Raw genomic sequence first — 19278 nt, forward strand, 5'->3', positions numbered from 1 at the left:
TAAGACCTCGAAGGAGTCAAACCACTCCTCTGAGGCCTCGGGGGCTACACCCGGCGGGTGCGCTCGAGCGTACCCACCGGAACAAAACGCAACCGAGAAAGGCTGGTCCCCTTACAAAAAAGTGCGACAAAAGCCTCCAAGCGAGTGTTAACACTCCCTTCGAGGCTCAGGGGCTACTGTCGGGGACCATAATTAGGGGTACCCTCAAGACTCCTAATTCTCAGCTGGTAACCCCCATCAACATAAAGCTGCAAAGGCCTGATGGGTGTGATTAAGTCAGGGATCGGTCCATTCGAGGGACTCGATCACGCCTCGCCCGAGCCTAGCCTCGGACAAGGACAGCCGACCCCGGAGGATCTCCGTCTCGCCCGAGGCCCTGTCTTCGCCGAGAAGCAACCCTGACCAAATCGCCGCGCCAACCGACCAGATCGCAGGAGCATTTAATGCAAAGGTGGCCTGACACCTTTATCCTGACGCACGTCCTCCAGTCGACAGAGCCGAAGTGACCGCAGTCGCTTTGCCGCTCCACTGACCGGCCTGACAGAAGGACAGCGCCGCCTGCGCCGCTCCGACTGCTGTGCCGCTCGACAGAGTGAGGCTGACAGGCAGTCAGGCCCGGCCTCAGGCACCATAGGAAGCTCCGCTTCGCCCGACCCAGGGCTTGGACTTGGGCTCAGCCTCGGAAGACGGCGAACTCGGCTCCGCCCGACCCAGGGCTCGGACTTGGGCTCAGCCCCGGAAGACGGCGAACTCCGCTCCGCCCGACCCAGGGCTCGGACTTGGGCTCAGCCCTGGAAGACGGCGAACTCCGCTCTGCCCGACCCAGGGCTCGGACTTGGGCTCAGCCCCAGAAGACGACGAACTCCGCTCTGCCCGACCCAGGGCTCGGACTTGGGCTCAGCCCCAGAAGACGACGAACTCCGCTCCGCCCGACCCAGGGCTCGGACTCGGGCTCAGCCCCAGAAGACGGCGAACTCCGCTCCGCCCGACCCAGGGCTCGGACTCGGGCTCAGCCCCAGAAGACGGCGAACTCCGCTTCGCCCGACCCCAGGGCTCGGACTCAGCCCTGGCTTTAGCCGACGGTCTCCGCCTCGCCCGACCCAGGGGCTCGGACTCAACTTCGGCCACGGAAGACAGACTCGACCTCGACCTCGGAGGAGCCTCCACATCGCCCAACCTAGGGCGCGGGCCGACCACGTCAACAGGAGGCGCCATCATTACCCTACCCCAAGCTGGCTCAGGCTACGGTAAACAAGACCGGCGTCCCATCTGGCTCGCTCCGCCAGACAAGCAATGATGGCGCCCCGCACGCTCTATGACGATGGCGGCTCTCATCCCTCTTACGGAAGCAAGAGGACGTCAGCAAGGACTCGACAGCCCTGACAGCTGTCCTTCCGCCAGGCTCCAGCGCTCCTCCGACGGCCACGATACCACACGAACCGGGTGCCAAAACCTCTCCGTTTGCCACGACGGCATGTACTTAGGGCGCTAGCTCTCCTCCGCTAGACGCGTAGCACTCTGCTACACCCCCCATTGTACACCTGGATCCTCTCCTTACGCCTATAAAAGGAAGGACCAGGGCCCTCTTATAGAGGGTTGGCCGCGCGGGGACGAGGACGGGACAGGCGCTCGCGTGAGGCCGCTCGCTCCCTCTCCCGCGTGGACGCTTGTAACCCCCTACTGCAAGCGCACCCGACCTGGGCGCGGGACGAACACGAAGGCCGCGGGATTCCCACCTCTCTCACGCCCGTCTCCGGCAGCCTTTCTTCCCTCCTTCGCGCTCGGCCTCGCGTCGACCCATCTGGGCTGGGGCACGCGGCGACATTTCACTCGTCGGCCCAGGGACCCCCCGGTCTCGAAACGCCGACAACCACGATTTGCATGGTCTCATCATTGAAGAGCACGTGTCACACCTGCCGGTAGAAGTTCCCTCGTACATTGTCAGTCATCAGGTACGCACCACCATACACGCTTGCTTAAACAAAAAAGCAAGTATATGTGTTTGAGAAGAGAATTAAAGGCAGGCCGGCACAAAAGCTACCACGACGATGGCGAGTGATCATTGCTGCCGGTCCTCCTCTGCGTCACCTCTGGTGCCAAGATGACGCCATAGTCCTTGATATAGTAGTCGTCGAACACGCACGACATGACGAGTACCGATGACTGTTGGCTAGGCTGCCAAACGAAGTGCACCCCGGGCTCATCAGCGAGGTAGTACACCTAGCCGTTTTACCACCGGATGTGTTACTCCTCTACATAAATCTTGTTCGAGGACACTCACACAACGTCAGCAACGGCCGTCGTCCCAGCGCACAAGAATTCATGCTCGGTCAGTAGTGACTTATGTGGGAGGTTGAGCTTCAGGTGGATGATGAGCTGGACGGTGTGACGACGCCGTTGTCGGATGCGGTGCCCATAACAACCCGATAGTCGTCGGCGTTGGCGACGACCATGAGGTCCCCCTATTTGAAGATGGACAGCACGGTGCAGCCGCTCTGGACCGCGTCCAAGCGGTGGCTGCACCGGAGCTTGCCGAACACAGCAACACATGTGGCCACGTAGTACTGCTTCCAGAGGTCGAACTGTCAGTCGCAAAGCTTCTTCTCATCGTCGATGAGCGACGCCAACGCGAGCGCCTCCTGCCAGTGGTGTTTGTTCGGGGTTTCCAAGTAAGAAACATGGATTCATCTTTGGCGTTGGTTTATGAAAATGACTCACAAGTCAGATCCATGGAAAAAATATTACGGAGAATAAATGTCACACATATAAAAAAGAATTTAAGTTGAAAACATTATTCAAACAAAAGAAATTGACATAAACACATGTGAGCTTTGTGAGAGATGTAGTAGATATTTTTACTGTAACAGATATTGACATAAACACACATGTGGTGTAGTGGTAGCTACGAGCACATTTGCTTGAGAGGTCGATGCACGTAGGAATGAGAATGAGATTTGCGGGGAGAGGGGAATGAGAAAGACAGTGTGGGGAGGGGGTAATGAGAATGGCAGAACACAGAATGACAACTGGGAATGGGCTTTGCGTGTTTTTTTAATTTAATTTTAGCTAGGCGTGGATGCACGTAGGAATGTGAATGAGATTTGCGGGGAGGGGAGAATGAGAAAGACAGTGTGGAGAGGGATAATGAGAATGACAGAACACGGAATGATAGCCGGGAATGATAATGGACTTTGCGGAGAGGGGAGAATGAGGGGGGAATGAGAATAGCAGAACACGGAATCACAGCCTACCCATTACTGCCTTAAGAGCATCTCCAACAACGTGACATATAAAAATGCCCTATAATTTGAAAATAAGTATATTTTATAGAATTTAGGGCACCAACAAAATATCTCGCTCCAACAGTAAAGCCCCAAATCTAGATTATAGGGCAGCCCACTACAGTGTAGTATATTTGAGTCACTTGAGAGGGTGCCCTATATTTTTTTGACAAAAATTTATGAAATAGGGCACTGTTGGAGTAGTTTTTCCTGTGTAGAGCCTCATATTTCAATTTGAGGCACTAGTTTGAGATATTGTTGGAGATGCTTTAATAAGTAGTAGAGATGTGATAGGCTCATAGCCATATTTAATATTTGACCACGTAATCCTTCGTTAGCGTTTCTCAACAAAAAGAACGCGGAGAGGGCCGGCATCACCATCGATGAGTGAGAAGAGCCCAGCAGGCCCGGCGGAGCCACGCCGCCGTCCCTGCCCCTGACGGATCTAGGTTTCCGTTAACCTCCTGATGACGCCCTCGCTAATCCACGCGTGCCACTGACGTACGGGCCCCTCTCCTCGCTCCGGCTCACCCCCACGAATCACTCCACCCTGGTCCCGTCTCGCTGTACGCCGGCCCCACCTTACTATCATCACTCTTTCCGTGACCCCGCTGGCGTGCACACGTACTAGCGTTTTCCGGCGCTAAAGCAGGGAGGGCTAATCGCGTCCGTGATCAAACCCCCGCCCCAGCAGTTGCTTTTTATTCACCCGCCTCCCCCTTGTCGCTCCTCCACACCGCACACGCACGCACGAACGCGCTCCCACCCCCTCCCGCCGCCACCGCCGCCAAAACCCCGGCCCGACTTGGCGTCCTCCGCCAACCTCCTCCTGGGCAGCGCGGGCGGGGGGATATGGCATCGGAGGACGTGGTGGGCAAGAGCAGGGGCGACACGGCCGTCACCACCATCGTCAACCTGGCGGAGGAGGCCAAGCTCGCGCGCGAGGGCGTCAAGGCGCCCGGCCACCAGATCCTCACCATCTGCAAGTCGCTCGTCGCCGGCGGCGTAGCAGGCGGAGTGTGAGTCCCCTTCTCTTGGCTCGCCTCCACCCCTGCCCCGATCCTCTGTCTCTCGTCGTCAGTCGTCACCGTCCCGCTCCTCCAGACCTCCTGGGCTTCGATTTGTCCTCACGTGCGTCTGCCACTCCGTTGGTCTACCCTGATTGGGTTCGGCTTCCTGGGGATTTTGTTGTCGTAGGCTACCCAGAGTTTCGATCCGTGTAGGTGTTCTCAGGCTCCTGGTACAGGGAATTGGGGGTTTCCGTGATGCTTGGCACGGGGTGTGCGTGCTTGGCCTGGCTTCTCTCAGCTTTATGCCCGATCGTTGGGCGCCGCCCGTGTGATCTGGGTTGGATTCGCACCGGTCTTAAACCCTGCACGCGAGCCACCACTCAGATCTCGGTCCGTTGACTGGTCCCTTGGTTTGATTCGCTGAGAAGCCACATGAGGAAATACCTCGACACTGGGCGAGATTCTTCTCCACTGATTCAAACCATTTGCCAGGGGATGCTCCAGTTTTGGTTGATCTATTATTAATTCTCTGGACAGGATTCCATTCCCCAAAAAATAATGCATATGCGTCTTTGCCAGTTGCCATATTGGTCCCCTTTTCACCTTTTTAATTGTGCGTTTTGTTCCTTCTCAATATTGCTGTTAAATAAATTGCTAGGCGATGCGTCCAGTGTTCTGCACAGAGTCCCCTGACCAGGGGATGAATTTGCTTCTGCGAAGGAAATTGTAAATCTGTGACATAATGACCTATCTTTCTGGTTTGGTCAGTGCTCTGTAATAACCAACAGATCCACCTGAAAAGGAACGATTCGCCACTGACTTCATGCATCAGAATTTTGCTGTTGATGTCTCTATCCAGCCACCTTAACTAATTGGTATTAGTTTAGATATATTCAGCTTTTTTGAGTAGTATACTGTTCTTCCTGTTGTCATTTGTCATCCCTGCCATCATCTACATCACCAACACTGAAGGCCTACCAGCGTTTACTTTATTTAATACACTTTATTGGTACAAGACTATGGTGACTTGATCTTGTCTTCCTTTGCTAGGACTAGCCAAATTATGTTTTAATAGTCAGCTGAAGTCAGAGCTTTAACTATATTTTGTTTAATTCGTTTTGGTCATTTTCAAATTATGCATACTGAAAACACAGATGGAAACTAGGAATAGCTTAATGATATGTTGGTGAAATGGTCTTTTGCTCTTTGATGTGCTTCATTTTGGCTTGTAAATTAAACATACTATCTGTCAAGATCAATTATTGGTGTCTCTGTGTGCTCTAAACTACTTTATTTGTATTTTGCACAGGTCTCGTACTGCTGTTGCTCCACTTGAACGATTGAAAATATTGCTTCAGGTGAATTTCATGCTCTGATGGGTTTTTAGGGGGTGTTTGGGATGGCTCCAGGTTCCAGCTCCAGTGTGGAGTTGTAGTTTATAATATCAATTTAAATAGTTTTTAAAATATTTTTAATCTAAATAATAAACGGAATGACTTATTTAAATGTATTCTAAAGGCTTATAGCGCTAGCTCCACGATTTTCTGGAGCACCTAATGACATGCTCCACTAACTCCACCAATTTTTTTGGAGCCGGAGCTATCCCAAACAAGGCCTTAGGTGTCATAGTACTAAATAATGGGGTTAATGGATTTTTCTAGTTTTTTTAATGTCTCTAATTTAGTTAACTGAGCACTGCTATATATAACAAGTTAACAACCTTTTGTGGGCAGTTCCTCCACAATCATGATTGCATTGAAGGGCTAGATAGTTGTAGAAATTTATTGCATGTAATCTTTCCCAATTATTGTGGTACCAGTGTTTTTAGTAGTAGCATAGCTGGAGATAGGATGCAAATTGATTCTTTTCTGTGTTAATGTATCTAATTTACTCTGTCTAATTTGCTCTATCTATTCTAATGCAAGACCTGTCTTTTATTGTTAACACAAGTAAAGTAGCCCTGCCTGCACAACTGCACATAGGTTGACTTGCTTGAATTGTGGAGCACTGTGTCCTGTGAGATATAATGTTGAGTCATTAAAGATATCTCATCTGTTCCTCAACCCTAGTTCAGCAATTGGTAACACTGCCCATAGTGTTTGGTGTAGTTTGTGCGGAAAATGGGTCCAAGCTACATGGAATTGACCTCTCACTTACCTTGCATTGGTTACTCAGGTTCAAAATCCGCACAGCATCAAGTACAATGGTACTGTTCAGGGTCTCAAGTATATCTGGAGAACAGAGGGCCTCCGTGGACTTTTCAAGGGCAATGGTACCAATTGTGCAAGGATTGTTCCAAATTCTGCCGTGAAGTTTTTTAGCTACGAGCAGGCGTCAAAGTATGCCCTTTTTTGCAATTACTCTTAAGTTGTCCTGTTCTGCTACCACTTGCCTACTGTTTATAGTTTGCAGACATTTTCTCGGTTGCATTGCATGATTACTGTTTTATCCTGAGCTTGGTTAGAAGCATTTCCTTTGATCCTTTCTTTACTCTTCTATTGATCTACTAGGTCTATGCCCGTGCGTTGCTACGGGTGCATTAAAATGCATAAAAATGTTAGTGCCAATGTGCCATTATATAGGAACTAATCCTTAGTTCAATGCACACTCTGTGTGCTAGAGCTGTTGATGACCATAATTTCCATCTCTCTCCCAACAAATTTCATGGAACAACAATATTGGATTTGTCATAACTAATAATTTCAGAATCTCAAGTGTAAGAAAACTCACATATAATGTATATAGTACAATGCATGTGCATTGCGACGACACACAAATATTCAATGAAATGTTAGTGCACAATGATTACATAAAAACGAACAATACATATTCTTTGCCAACCACCAATACAGAACCAAATATTTTAGAATTTAGATTAAAAACTTAATTATAAAAGCATTGATTATGTTGCATTCCGTTGAACATGTTTGCGCAGTAAACAGGGATGGGACATTTTGTATACATGTTTTAAAGAAAAGTAATAGATAAAAATCAGCACATTGTCGGTGGTTTTGCCAATTTGGGCCTCCAGCGTCTCCATTTGTTGCTCCAACAGCCTCAACCTCTTGTGCATGTTGTCTAGCCTCCGCCGCATGGACTAATCTGTCAAAACACATGGCAAACTACAAATGAAATCATTCGATGTTGTGCACCCCATGTTTTCATAGCGGTCATTCATCTTATCATCGGGGCAATGTCATCCATAGAGACCTGAAGAGGAGCAACATAAGGGGGAAACACTAGTGCTGCCATCATGTACAAACACAAAACCAACATTGCTGCCATCAAGCTAAGCCCACCAAATCTTCTTATTATCTTCTAGAAGAAAATAGTCTTGCCTGTGTTGTGCCAATGGACACTTCCTAGTCCCAGTGTTGTAGGCCTTAAATGTTCTGTGGAAGAAATGTGATACACTTCCATTTTGCTTAACACCTAAAATGAATAGAGATGACTCCTGAATGTTGAAAAACAAGTGGAGTACCAAAGAAAGAGTGTTCCAACCAGAATGTTAAATGTCTATTTCAAAGATGGCAGCTACAATTCAAGAGTTGTACAGGCCGTCAATTGTTGCATAGCGACATGGTGAAAAACTAAACGAAAACTAAAATAAGTAATTTTCCCTACCTGAAGTTTTCCTAGGCTAAACGCAGGCCATCATAGGGTGTGATCAACAAAAGAATCCCACAGGACAACAAATTACTAACAAAGATAAGCACTTGACATAGTTGTAAACTGTAGATTTTCAAATTTGATCTAATCTGAAACAAAAGTTTATAGCTACGAACCTTAATCCTGAAAATCCCACAATCTTTCAGAAAGAAGATAGAAGTACCTGGAAGTTTCTGTCGATGAGTGTACCAGATGCCTTCATCTTCTTCAACTGTTGGAATGAACTCGTCAATGAACGGATGGGGGGTTTTTTGCCAGATTTTCCATGTTTTGCCAATAAGTGCCAGATTAATTCTTGGTTAGAAGGATCAAATTTTACACCTTTAAGCAAATCGGGCCACTGGTGAACAACCTGCAACAAGAAAACAGTCATGAGCTGATCACACTTCAATAGAACCTCACAGACTTTGCAGCTGACCACACTTTAATAGAACCTTTAAAAGGAATATTCATAGCTAAAGGCCCATACTGTATCTGCAAAAATCAAAGCATTTTAGAAATACAATAGGTGTACTAACATATAAGTTGGCCATGAGCTGGCTCAAAAGTAAGGCAGGTAAAGTGACAAATATAATTATAACCTTAGACATTTATTCCAATTTTATAAAAATGTTGACGAACTCCTTAAGATATGCAAACTGTTAATCTTTGGCAATTGCTCATATATCGTTTTTTTTATTTATTCCTAACCATGCTTGATTACAGAGAAACGGAAATGGCATATAATGAAAAGTGGAAATATAATTATCAATGGCATGATTGCACTTTGGGCACTCTTTACTTGGGTTGCCGATCCATTTTTGTTTACTTGGATATGAAGACCCAGAACCATACTTTATTTTAGTGGAAAATCTTTGGTTGTCCATTATCCAAGTTGTCCTGTGGAAAATATTGAAAGAAAAAAAATAAGCTGGGTTGCTACAGAACACAAACAACAACACCAGAATTTCAGTCTTTTGTCATAAAGTAGTCATTGGTAATTAAAAAAGACAAAAATAAAGGCCACACATTAAATGTACCTAAGAAATAGAGGTCGAGCTATAATTTTGGCAGGTAGACAACAATTCAATTGCTAGAAGCAAAATTAACTTGCAGTTCGTCAAAGTTGTTGTCATAATAATATTGATCAAACATCTGGTTTCAAACATTCAAAACCACACTTAGCCTCCACTAGCTACCATTGCCTAAATGCCTAAAGATAAGTTCAGAATGTATAGCGATTCTAGCCAAACCTGGGTTTGCTGTGCCATATGACTGATTAGACCCATCCTGTGATGAAAACCTAGAAGAAAAAAGGAATCCAGAGGGGGATTAGGGACATTCTGTGATGAAAATCCAGAAGAAAATGCAAAAGGAAACCTAGAAGAGGTATTACCCATCCTGAGATGAAAATCTACAAGAAAATGGAGAAGGCAATGCCCTTTACTACATTTTATTTATTTGTTCTTTGATTCAAGGAACACACAAGTATGCCGTGAATCATTCTTCTTGTCATGTGTAATAACAGCTACCATCTCCAAAACAGTCGGATGAAAAAAACAAAATATTTTTCAATTATCTAGCAAACTACATTGAAAACAAATAAATATTTACCAGCCAAATAAGAATGTTTTCCTCTCACTGCGGGGTTGTTGCTTCTACTCTCACTGCGGTGTCGGTGACGCGAGACACGAGAGACAGGAGGACACGTCTGGGTTGTTGTGGACATGCGACACAGACGGCTTATTATGAAAGCGTACGTAGGGGTGGTAATGGACCACGATCCAAATGTCCCTTAACAAAAATTTAGGACCCTTAAATAATTTTAGTTTAGAAATGAATAGGAATAGGGCCCGATCCTAAACCGATTTGATCCTTAAAGTTTGTAGTGTAAAATCTAGAGCTCATTACCACCCCTAAGCGTACGTGCGTGACGGAGAAAACCAGTTTCTCACCCACACCTGCATGAAAGTTGTGCTTTAAAGGAGTAGAGATATATTATCTTTTAAGAAAATAAATAAATTATATATATGACATACTACTATGGCATGAAGCACATTTTCTTATGGCAATAGCATTATGTGAATCATAGGGTGAGCAAAAGGATAAACCAAATGATTGCGGCTCCTGCATGAGTCTAGAGAAAGAATAACCAAGGAAAGCCTTACCCCTGCAGTTTGCAGAAAGGCTACATCGAACCCAAGACGGTCTTCGCTCAATGAGAAGGCTTGTCACCACTGTGCCAGACCTATCCTTCAAAGGAAAGCCTTACCCCTGCATTTTGCAGAAAGGCTACATCGAACCCAGGACGGTCTTCGCTCAATGAGAAGGCTTGTCACCACTGTGCCAGACCTATCCTTCATCGAGCGAGCAAAGTAAAAAAAGATAGTGGAATATATGATTTCTAAGAAGAAAACAAAGATGTCTTTATCCAATGATAGAGCAGGAAATGGGTTTGTCATGCATTTCTGAGTGAAGCGTTAGAATACCCATGACCTCAAGTACTTAGTTGGGAGACATTAGAATACCATGAACTCATATGCTCGTTTGGGCAAGGTATCCCAAATTAGCACTACAGGGGATGGTGAGCATTAGATTGGCGAGGTAGCAACACTACCTCTATTAATGTTGCATGTTCTGCATTATGTTTATGCACTCACGGGACATGAAACTGGCAAAAAAATGTAGCAATTTTTCAGAATAACTTTCTTGCTGCATTTCTTGGCATCTAGCATGCAACAATCTATTTAAAGTACATCACAATTGAAGCATGGTATGAAGCATGAACAGCACGGCAGTGGCAAATGGTAGATCTAAAATCGTAGGCAGCTTCAATAATGCAGCATAAATGTACATATCATCCAACTAAACTAAAAAATGAGGACACTGTTTAGAATGCCAAGTGCTTGAATAATTTTACATTGATGAGCTAACACTTTTGTTGTAGGCATTGCCATAGAATATTTTGATCTATATAAAGGAAATGTGGTGAGAACAAATTCCATTGAATATAACAATATAAAAATGGAAAATCACATATAGAAAATGAGTCTATATATTTTTTCTCCATAGACATGTTACCTTTAAAAATGGGTATCACCTGTATCTGCTCTCGTATATAACCCTATGCATCAGAAATCCTCACGTTTATTAATCTTGGCAGCAACATACTGAAATCTATATCCATGAAACGTGGTGAGAATAAATTCTATAAAGGTAATAATATATAAAAGGAAAAATTGCACATAGAAATTTATAGACCTATACTAAATGATTCTATATAGCACAAACTCGTTACCTTCCAATGGGTTGTCACTTGCATCTGCTCATATAATCTATGCATCTCAGGAGAAACACCTCATGCTTATTAATTGCTTATTAATCTTAGCAGCAACACATTGAAGGAGAATGTAAACAAAGATAGTATAGAGCCATGATCCAATATTTCTAACCAAGGATCATTTTAATACAGATGAAATTTGAAGTTACTCCTCAATAATGTTCATGTATTTAAACAGCAAGCAAACTAATAATTCTTTTTTGTGAAGAAGCAAACCAATAAACTAACGTTAGCATCAAGCTTTATAAACTACGGAGTGGTGGGGAACGAGGGCACGGCAACGTGGGAGGCTGAGATCCAGCACCGCGTAGTGGTGGGGAACGGGGGAGCGGGGTTGCAAGCGGAGCCGGCGGCGTGCGTGCGGGGGTAGTGGTGGGGAACGGTGGCGATGGCGGGTGCGTCGGAAGGGGTGGGTAGCGGCTCGGGCTGGGGGACGGGGACAATGGTTCTTGGCGGATCGGGCAGTGGGAGGTGCGGGGCGCACAGACGGATGGTGCTGATTTGATTGGTAAGATGGACGGTCGAGATTCACGCGAGGCATAATCAAGGGTGGCAAGCTACCCCTTGCAGACTTAATATAGTAGTATAGATTCTCAGTGTCATGCAAAGCTATAATTGATTTTTGTTGCCTTTCTCTATTTGTTTTTACAGGGGAATTCTGTGGGCCTACCGTCAACAGACTGGTGAAGGTATGCCTTTTGCTATTATGTTACAACAACAATAACAACACCAACAAAAAGCCTTTTATCCCTTTTGCTATTATGTTACTGCCCAACTTAGTTTTCCTGCAGACTCATTTATTTTCAAGTGAATATTGTCATGATATTCTACAAAATTTGTTTTTCTCAAACCTGTGTATACTTGTTTTCAGTTGTTAGCTCATCATATTGCATAAAATCTTGGTTTTACTTAAACTCCTAATCATTTTTGTTCTTGTTGCAAATGTTTTCAAGAAGGGGTGTAGGATTTGGCGATCTCCCTAATTCAGGAATTGGGGTTTCTATTGAATGAACTACATGCGTCTAGAAAATTTTATTACTTAACTTGTGACATGCATATTTCATTTGTTGGCCTACTCTGTCACCCTTGCCACATATCAAGGCCAAAAACCTTATGTGTTTGGTTGCTCGTCAACTTTTAGACTAAAGTCTGCTACTCATGTTCTTTCTTTATGACTTGTCAAATAAGTAAATGAAATCTAGTTAACCTAATATTTGTTTTTAGACTTTCAGTACATATACAGAGGGGACATATGGGTAGAACACTAGCATCATGCCTATGTGTAACTGTCGGCATTCCATGTCTTTTGCTAGTTTGCTGAGTGTACATGCTGTGCCTGAAAACTGGCGCTGAATGTTCAGTTTGATGGATATCATTTGCAACTTTGTGAGGCACATGTTGTTTTCATGTATTGATGTTTTCAGATTACACATGGTCCAAAAGTTTCCGCATGAAAGGGCCTCTAGTTGAGTTGGTTAGGTAGGTGGTCTAAGTAGCACTCCTCGTGGAGCGAATTTTAGGTTGTGGTTAAAAAATCTCCCCGTCCGTCTCACGCTATAGCACAAGTCTAAGACCCAGCCCTGGTCGTGGTCATTCTCACAGGTCTACAGGGTCGGTCTGTATTGGTGGCAGGGTGTGCCGGTACCCTGAATATGGGGTACTCACTTTTGCTATGTCAAGGTGAGACCTTGGTGGCCACCATTGAAGTTTTCACGAGCAACCAGCCCAACGCAGGGCTAAGGCCCACCATATGGAGTCGTGGCCAGGCCAGGCTCGTCCCCTGGGTTGCATCACCATCTCCGTCAAGCCCCATAAAGGGAGGAATCAACAACTTTAGCTATAGATCTGTGATCCTGCAAATGGGACCTAGATCTCCTTCTGGGTCCGTCTGATCCCTGGAGAAATGGGTCCGGAGGGAGCACAAAACCCTGGAGAAGCAGACACTCTCTGGCTGCAAAACTGAGCCTTCTAAGTGGCTCTGGATCCATAAAATACCATTCGGACTTCAGGCCAAGTGAGGTTTGGTGTCGCCACGTATCCGGACCAGTGCGGTCGAGGCCTCGACCCCCTTGGGTGCGGTTCGAGCCCACGATCAGGGAAGGCCTGGGAATGCCATGCCATCGCTTATTCCCGAGCCTGGCCCTTGTCTAGGCAGATGTCTTGTATCGACGCGTGGCCAGACGCACCTGGCGTAAGCCACCAGACGATGCCTGATGAAAGCCTCTGACGTGACGCGCCAAGTCTGAAACGTGCGGATTTTACTGTTACCCACACGTTACCGAGGCAAGAACATTGACCCAATGCGCCGTTTGGGCGCCTTTCATTATGACTTTCACTGTGCTTCGTGCGTTACCGAGGCATGAAGGGACATACGGAGGAGACGAGACGACACCACCCACATCTACGCACGACAGCGTACCAGACTATGCCGCAACTTACCGCAAGGGCTGCACACGTACTCCGATGAAGATGAAGCAGGAGGATAGGATATCATGAGCCTGCGTGATGACCAAGAAGGGATACACACTCAGGAAGATCTAGCGTTGTTAGTCTTATCCGGCGTTTCCTGTTCCATATTGTAAATACTCCTAGGCCCACGTGACGGGGCTTGAACTCCCTTGTAATGTGCCTCCCTTGGATTATAAAAGGGAGAGCACTTGCTCCGTAGCAGAGGTCGATTCACACTGACGACTCCCAAGCTCTCAAGCAATACAACTGATGTACAACTCTAAACCCTTCTGTTCTTGTGTTCATTCGGAGGGCCAGACAAACACCTAAGCCTACTCCTCGACTGAGGACTAGGGCGGGTGCACTCCGCCACTCGGCCGGGAGATCCCCCCTCTCGACATGGTGCGACAGAGGTTCAAGAGTTTTCTCGACCTGCGTGGGGTGGTCTTGCCCCCATAGGTCGACCTTTTCTAATATAATTTCACCTCACAATGATTTTACCAGTTGCAAATCGTGTTGTACTTTTTGGTACAATTTTCTCTCTCGCATGCATGAGCTTTACATAGAATAATTGGGTCCATGTTTAATAGCATTATCATATGAAATTGATAGAAGTTTCTGTAATCAACAACATTTGTATGTTTTACAGAGGATGCTCAGCTTACTCCGCTCTTGCGCCTTGGAGCTGGAGCATGTGCTGGTATCATAGCTATGTCTGCTACTTACCCGATGGATATGGTTAGGGGAAGGATCACTGTTCAGGTACCGCATGATTTTTAATGCGTTCAAGCACCATAAAATTGACACCCTAAATTGCTAATCTATATCTCTTAGTCAATTTGGACTTGTATTCCATTTTGTTTTATGTTTTGTGTTGACTTTGAACTTGTGTATACAGACAGACAAATCTCCCTACCAGTACCGTGGTATGTTTCATGCACTGGGTACAGTCTACCGTGAAGAAGGCTTTCGTGCTCTATACAAAGGGTGGCTTCCATCTGTAATCGGAGTTGTAGGTTCTTTTGTAACTATTAACCTATTCTGTTATGATCTTGCTGATGAGTACTTATCACTTTATGATTGGTTATCTTCATGAAGGTTCCATATGTTGGTCTCAACTTCGCTGTATATGAGTCCCTCAAAGACTGGCTACTCCAGACAAATTCATTTGGCCTTGCAAATGACAACGAGCTGCACGTAGTTACAAGGCTTGGGTGTGGAGCTGTGGCGGGAACCATTGGGCAGACTGTTGCATACCCTCTTGATGTCATCAGGAGAAGAATGCAGATGGTTGGTTGGAGCCATGCTGACTCTATTGTTACTGGGCAAGGCAAAGAAGCACTCCAGTACAATGGCATGATCGATGCATTCAGGAAGACTGTTCGTCATGAAGGCGTTGGTGCTCTGTACAAGGGTCTTGTGCCGAACTCAGTCAAGGTAATCCTCTAACAGAAAGTTTAGAACTGAAACAACCTTCGGCTGGCAAATTGTTTGTTTCTAGAGTTGTGTCAATAATTTTTACATCCTGCCCTTGTTTTGCCTCCAGGTGGTGCCCTCAATTGCCATTGCATTTGTGACTTACGAGGTTGTGAAGGATGTGCTAGGAGTAGAGATGAGGATATCAGACTGAGGATGGTCGTTTTCAACTGCTATTTTTGTAGGCTTTGGGAAGTTGTGTTTTTTTTTTGTAGGCAGGGCGGGTAGAAGGGTATGACCGCGGCTCCATTCAGCATCAGGCCCTCTCAGCCCATGTTGGATATATATCATATATCCTGCCACTGGCTTCAGTCAGGTCCTAGAATTGTTGCTGGGTCGTGCAAAAAGTAATAAGTCGGCTGTAAAGCTTATTAAGCATCTGCCTAACTCATCAAAAGAAATCTATTCCTTATTGATGATGTACCGAGATTTTCGAACTTAAAGCGGTACTACGTGCTGCTAACAGTTGATTAATGATTTTTCTTTGTTGCTGGTGATTTTTCAACTTAAATGTTTTGGAGTTCTGCACTTGATGTTCATACGGAGCGTCTGTTTTTGAGATATCTGATCGCATCTGAGAAGGAATCTCCAAATTTTACACTATAAAATTAAATGATTGGATCAGATTAAGATCGGTTCTATTTCTATTTATTTTTTAACTAAAATTTATTTATGAATTTAATATTTTATGAAGAAATATTTAGATCGTGATTCATTACATCCCTAATAATACCTGGTGCACGAAACACAAGATGTGTACAAATTTCCAGCAATATGTAAAGTTTGGATCCCCCTTTTCGTAAAATAAAATAAAAACTCCCTCCAGTGTACTATACTATTAATTGTCGTTTTGGACAAGATTTAAATTAAACTTAAAAATTTTTGACTATAAATAGCTATTTTGTTATTTAGTTTTGAAACCTAATGTTTACATGCACAGATTTATCTTACCTAGTACTTTTATAAAAATATAAATAAATTAAAAGTTTATTTATATTTTAATAAAAAAACATCAGTCAAATTTATATTTTGGAGACCGTGTCGCTGTTAGTCCTAAACAAAAACTAATAGTAAACCCGAGAGGGTAACTTTTAAAAAGGTTCAAACGGACACCTCGCATTAAGTTGTTCATTGAATTCAGAAACAATAGATAAAAGAAACAGTCAGTTTTTTTTACCAAAATTATATACAGAAGATACATGAACTTAATGTACCGTGGACTATACAGCCAAAGCACACTATTTAGTCAGTGGCTAGGCTAATGTCAGTTCCTTGGGGCGGGATGTCAGCAGGAACCGAACCACACACGAAGGCACCAAGCAAGCTTGACGCCAGTTGCAAAATTCACCAGCAAAGCCACCGGCGGCGTTCAATCTCCCAAGGTTTGTGTTGCAATCTCTTACAGTACTCAGTGGTGAATCAGTAGAGAGACAAAAAGAGAATGAGACAAATGACTAAGTTGTCTGTTTATTGCAGAGATCTCCCTATATATAGATGTGTACAAAGGGCATCTGACCCTTGGATTAAATAACTGTAAAATGGACGATTGGATGGGTTTTGATCATATGTACATTATTTTGTAACACTCCCCTTGATCAACCCAAAACCGTTTGATCATCTGCAATTTGTCTTATCTCCTAAAAACCCCTGTGGGAAAAATAAAGAGTACATAATATCTTTTGGATAATGAGAATAATCTCACATAGTCTCCAAAAGAAAATATGCTTGTAATCATCATGTATAAAAACCCCTGTGGGGAAAATCAATGATGAAGCATATAGCTTTGTTGATATTACCTCGTTAAAAACTTTGAATGAGAAAATCTTAGTAAGGCAAAACTCATACAAAGAAAAGAGTGTAATATGATGGCTTAATACAGGTTATATATCACGGAGAATTACTCCCCCTGAACCTTGCAAGCACTTAAGTCTTCTCATACCAATCCTCTCAACACATTTCTGAAATGTAGAGTATGATAGAGACTTTGTGAATAAATCAGCAAGATTATCACAAGACTTTGTTTGCAAGATGTTTATATCTCCTTTTTCTTGAAGTTCATGGGGATAAAACAATTTAGGAGAAATATGCTTATTGATATTACTCTTGATATAACCTGTATCCATCTGAACAACACAAGCTGAATTATCTTCATAGATAATAGTTGGTGAGTTAAGAGAACCAATACCACAAGTTGTGAGTATATGATTCACCATTCTACGAAGCCATACACATTCACGTGATGCTTCAAATAATGCAATTATTTCAGAATGGTTGGTGGACGTGGTCACCAAAGTCTGCTTAGACGATTTCCACGATATGACAGTTCCACCTTGTAAGAATACGAATCCTGTTTGCGATCGGCCATTGTGGGGATCAGATAAATAGCCAACATCTGTATACCCAATTAAACTAGGATCATTACTTCTCTTGTAAAAGAGTCCTAGATCCTTTGTGCCATTTAGGTATCGGAAAATATTCTTAATGCCAACCCAGTGTCGTTTCGTTGGAGCAGAACTGTGCCTTGCTAACAAATTTACTGCAAAAGCAATATCTGGCCGGGTATTATTAGCAAGATACATCAATGCACCAATAGCACTGAGATATGGGAACTCCGGTCCCAATATCTGTTCTTCATCATCCCGTGGTCTGAATGGATCTTTCTCTAAATCCAAAGATCTGACCACCATAGGAGTCTTTGAAGGATAAGACATATGCATATTGAATTTTTCCAATACCTTTTGGGTATATGTACTTTGATGTACAAGGATTCCAGAAGGTAAATGCTCAAGTTGTAGACCTAAGCAAAATTTGGTTTTACCCAAATCCTTCATCTCAAATTCCGTCGTTAAATGATGACGTGCTTCATCAATATCAAGTTTATTTCCTATGATGTTTAGGTCATCAACATAAACTGATATAATACAGAATCCCACTTTGGATCTTTTGATGAAGACGCACGGGCAATCATCATTTTTTGTGTATCTCTTACGCAAAAGGAATTCACTCAATCGGTTGTACCACATTCTGCCCGATTGTTTTAAGCCATATAATGACTTCTGCAACTTTACACAATACATGTTGCGCTTTGCCTTTGGATTTGGTATATCTATTCCATCAGGAACTTTCATGTATATATCAGAATCCAGTGACCCATAGAGATATGCGGTCACTACGTCCATCAACTGCAAAGATAGATGATTTTGTACTGCCAAAGATATTAAATATCAGAATGTTATTGCACTCATGACTGGTGAATAAGTTTCGTTGAAATCAACGCCGGGTCTTTGCGTAAACCCTTGTGCTACTAGCCTTGCTTTGTATCTCACTACCTCACCATTTTCATTTCGTTTCCGAATGAAAACCCACTTATATCCCACAGGGAAGATATCACGTGGTGTAGGTATTACAGCAGAGAAAACTTCTCTTTTGTAAAGCGAGGCTAACTCCGCTTCAATTGCTGCCATCCATTTGATCCAATCTGAGCGCTTACTGCACTCTGCCATGGTCTTAGGATCTAGATCATTTTGAAGGTCCTCAGCGTAGATCATGAAGCAGTCGTGGACCTCGGGAAACTCCTCTGCCTTCTGGTCCTCCTTCTTGTCGTTGTTATGGGCCCTGCCACCTTCCGCCGGTGGCTCGGCCTGGTGAAAGTGGCGCCGAAGCATGACACACTCCTCAAGGGTGTGCTTGACGGGCCCCTGATGATAGGGGCACGGCTCCTTGAGCATCTTGTCGAAGAGATTGGCACCTCCAGAAGTTTTCCGAGGGTTCTTGTACTCAGCGACGGCGACAAGGTCCGCGTCGGCGGCGTCGAGTTTTGCTTGCGACTTCTTCTTGTTCTTCTTCTTGGTGCCGCGCTGAGCGGATGCCTCGGGGACGTCTTCCGGCTGGCGGCCCTGGGGCTGCTTGTCCTTCCGGAAGATGGCCTCAACCGCCTCCTGGCCAGAGGCGAACTTGGTGGCGATGTCCATCAGCTCGCTCGCCCTGGTGGGGGTCTTGCGACCCAGCTTGCTCACCAGGTCGCGGCAGGTGGTGCCGGCGAGGAACGCGCCGATGACATCGGAGTCGGTGATGT

General features: G+C 44.8%; 1 protein-coding gene across 1 annotated transcript; it reads left to right on the top strand.

Annotated features, from left to right (window-relative positions):
• Window positions 1-4032: 4032 nt before the first annotated feature.
• LOC100191302 (uncharacterized) lies at window positions 4033-15711 on the top strand. Its single transcript, NM_001136736.1, has 8 exons — window positions 4033-4300; window positions 5601-5649; window positions 6467-6630; window positions 11931-11968; window positions 14377-14489; window positions 14626-14739; window positions 14826-15164; window positions 15274-15711. The coding sequence occupies exons 1-8, from the start codon at window positions 4134-4136 to the stop codon at window positions 15355-15357; spliced, it is 1068 nt and encodes a 355-aa protein (NP_001130208.1). The 5' UTR covers window positions 4033-4133; the 3' UTR covers window positions 15358-15711.
• Window positions 15712-19278: the final 3567 nt, after the last annotated feature.

This window comes from Zea mays, chromosome 6 (genome assembly GCF_902167145.1).
Source record: "Zea mays cultivar B73 chromosome 6, Zm-B73-REFERENCE-NAM-5.0, whole genome shotgun sequence".
In the NCBI taxonomy this organism is placed as follows: domain Eukaryota; kingdom Viridiplantae; phylum Streptophyta; class Magnoliopsida; order Poales; family Poaceae; genus Zea; species Zea mays.

What these genes read in the sequence shown, in the direction of transcription:
- LOC100191302 (NM_001136736.1), top strand. Translation starts at nt 4,134, where the DNA reads ATGGCATCGGAGGACGTGGTGGGCAAGAGCAGGGGCGACACGGCCGTC. An exon ending in AGCTACGAGCAGGCGTCAAA is followed by an intron (nt 6,631 to 11,930) that starts GTATGCCCTTTT and finishes TTGTTTTTACAG; the next exon opens with GGGAATTCTGTGGGCCTACC. An exon ending in GGGGAAGGATCACTGTTCAG is followed by an intron (nt 14,490 to 14,625) that starts GTACCGCATGAT and finishes TTGTGTATACAG; the next exon opens with ACAGACAAATCTCCCTACCA.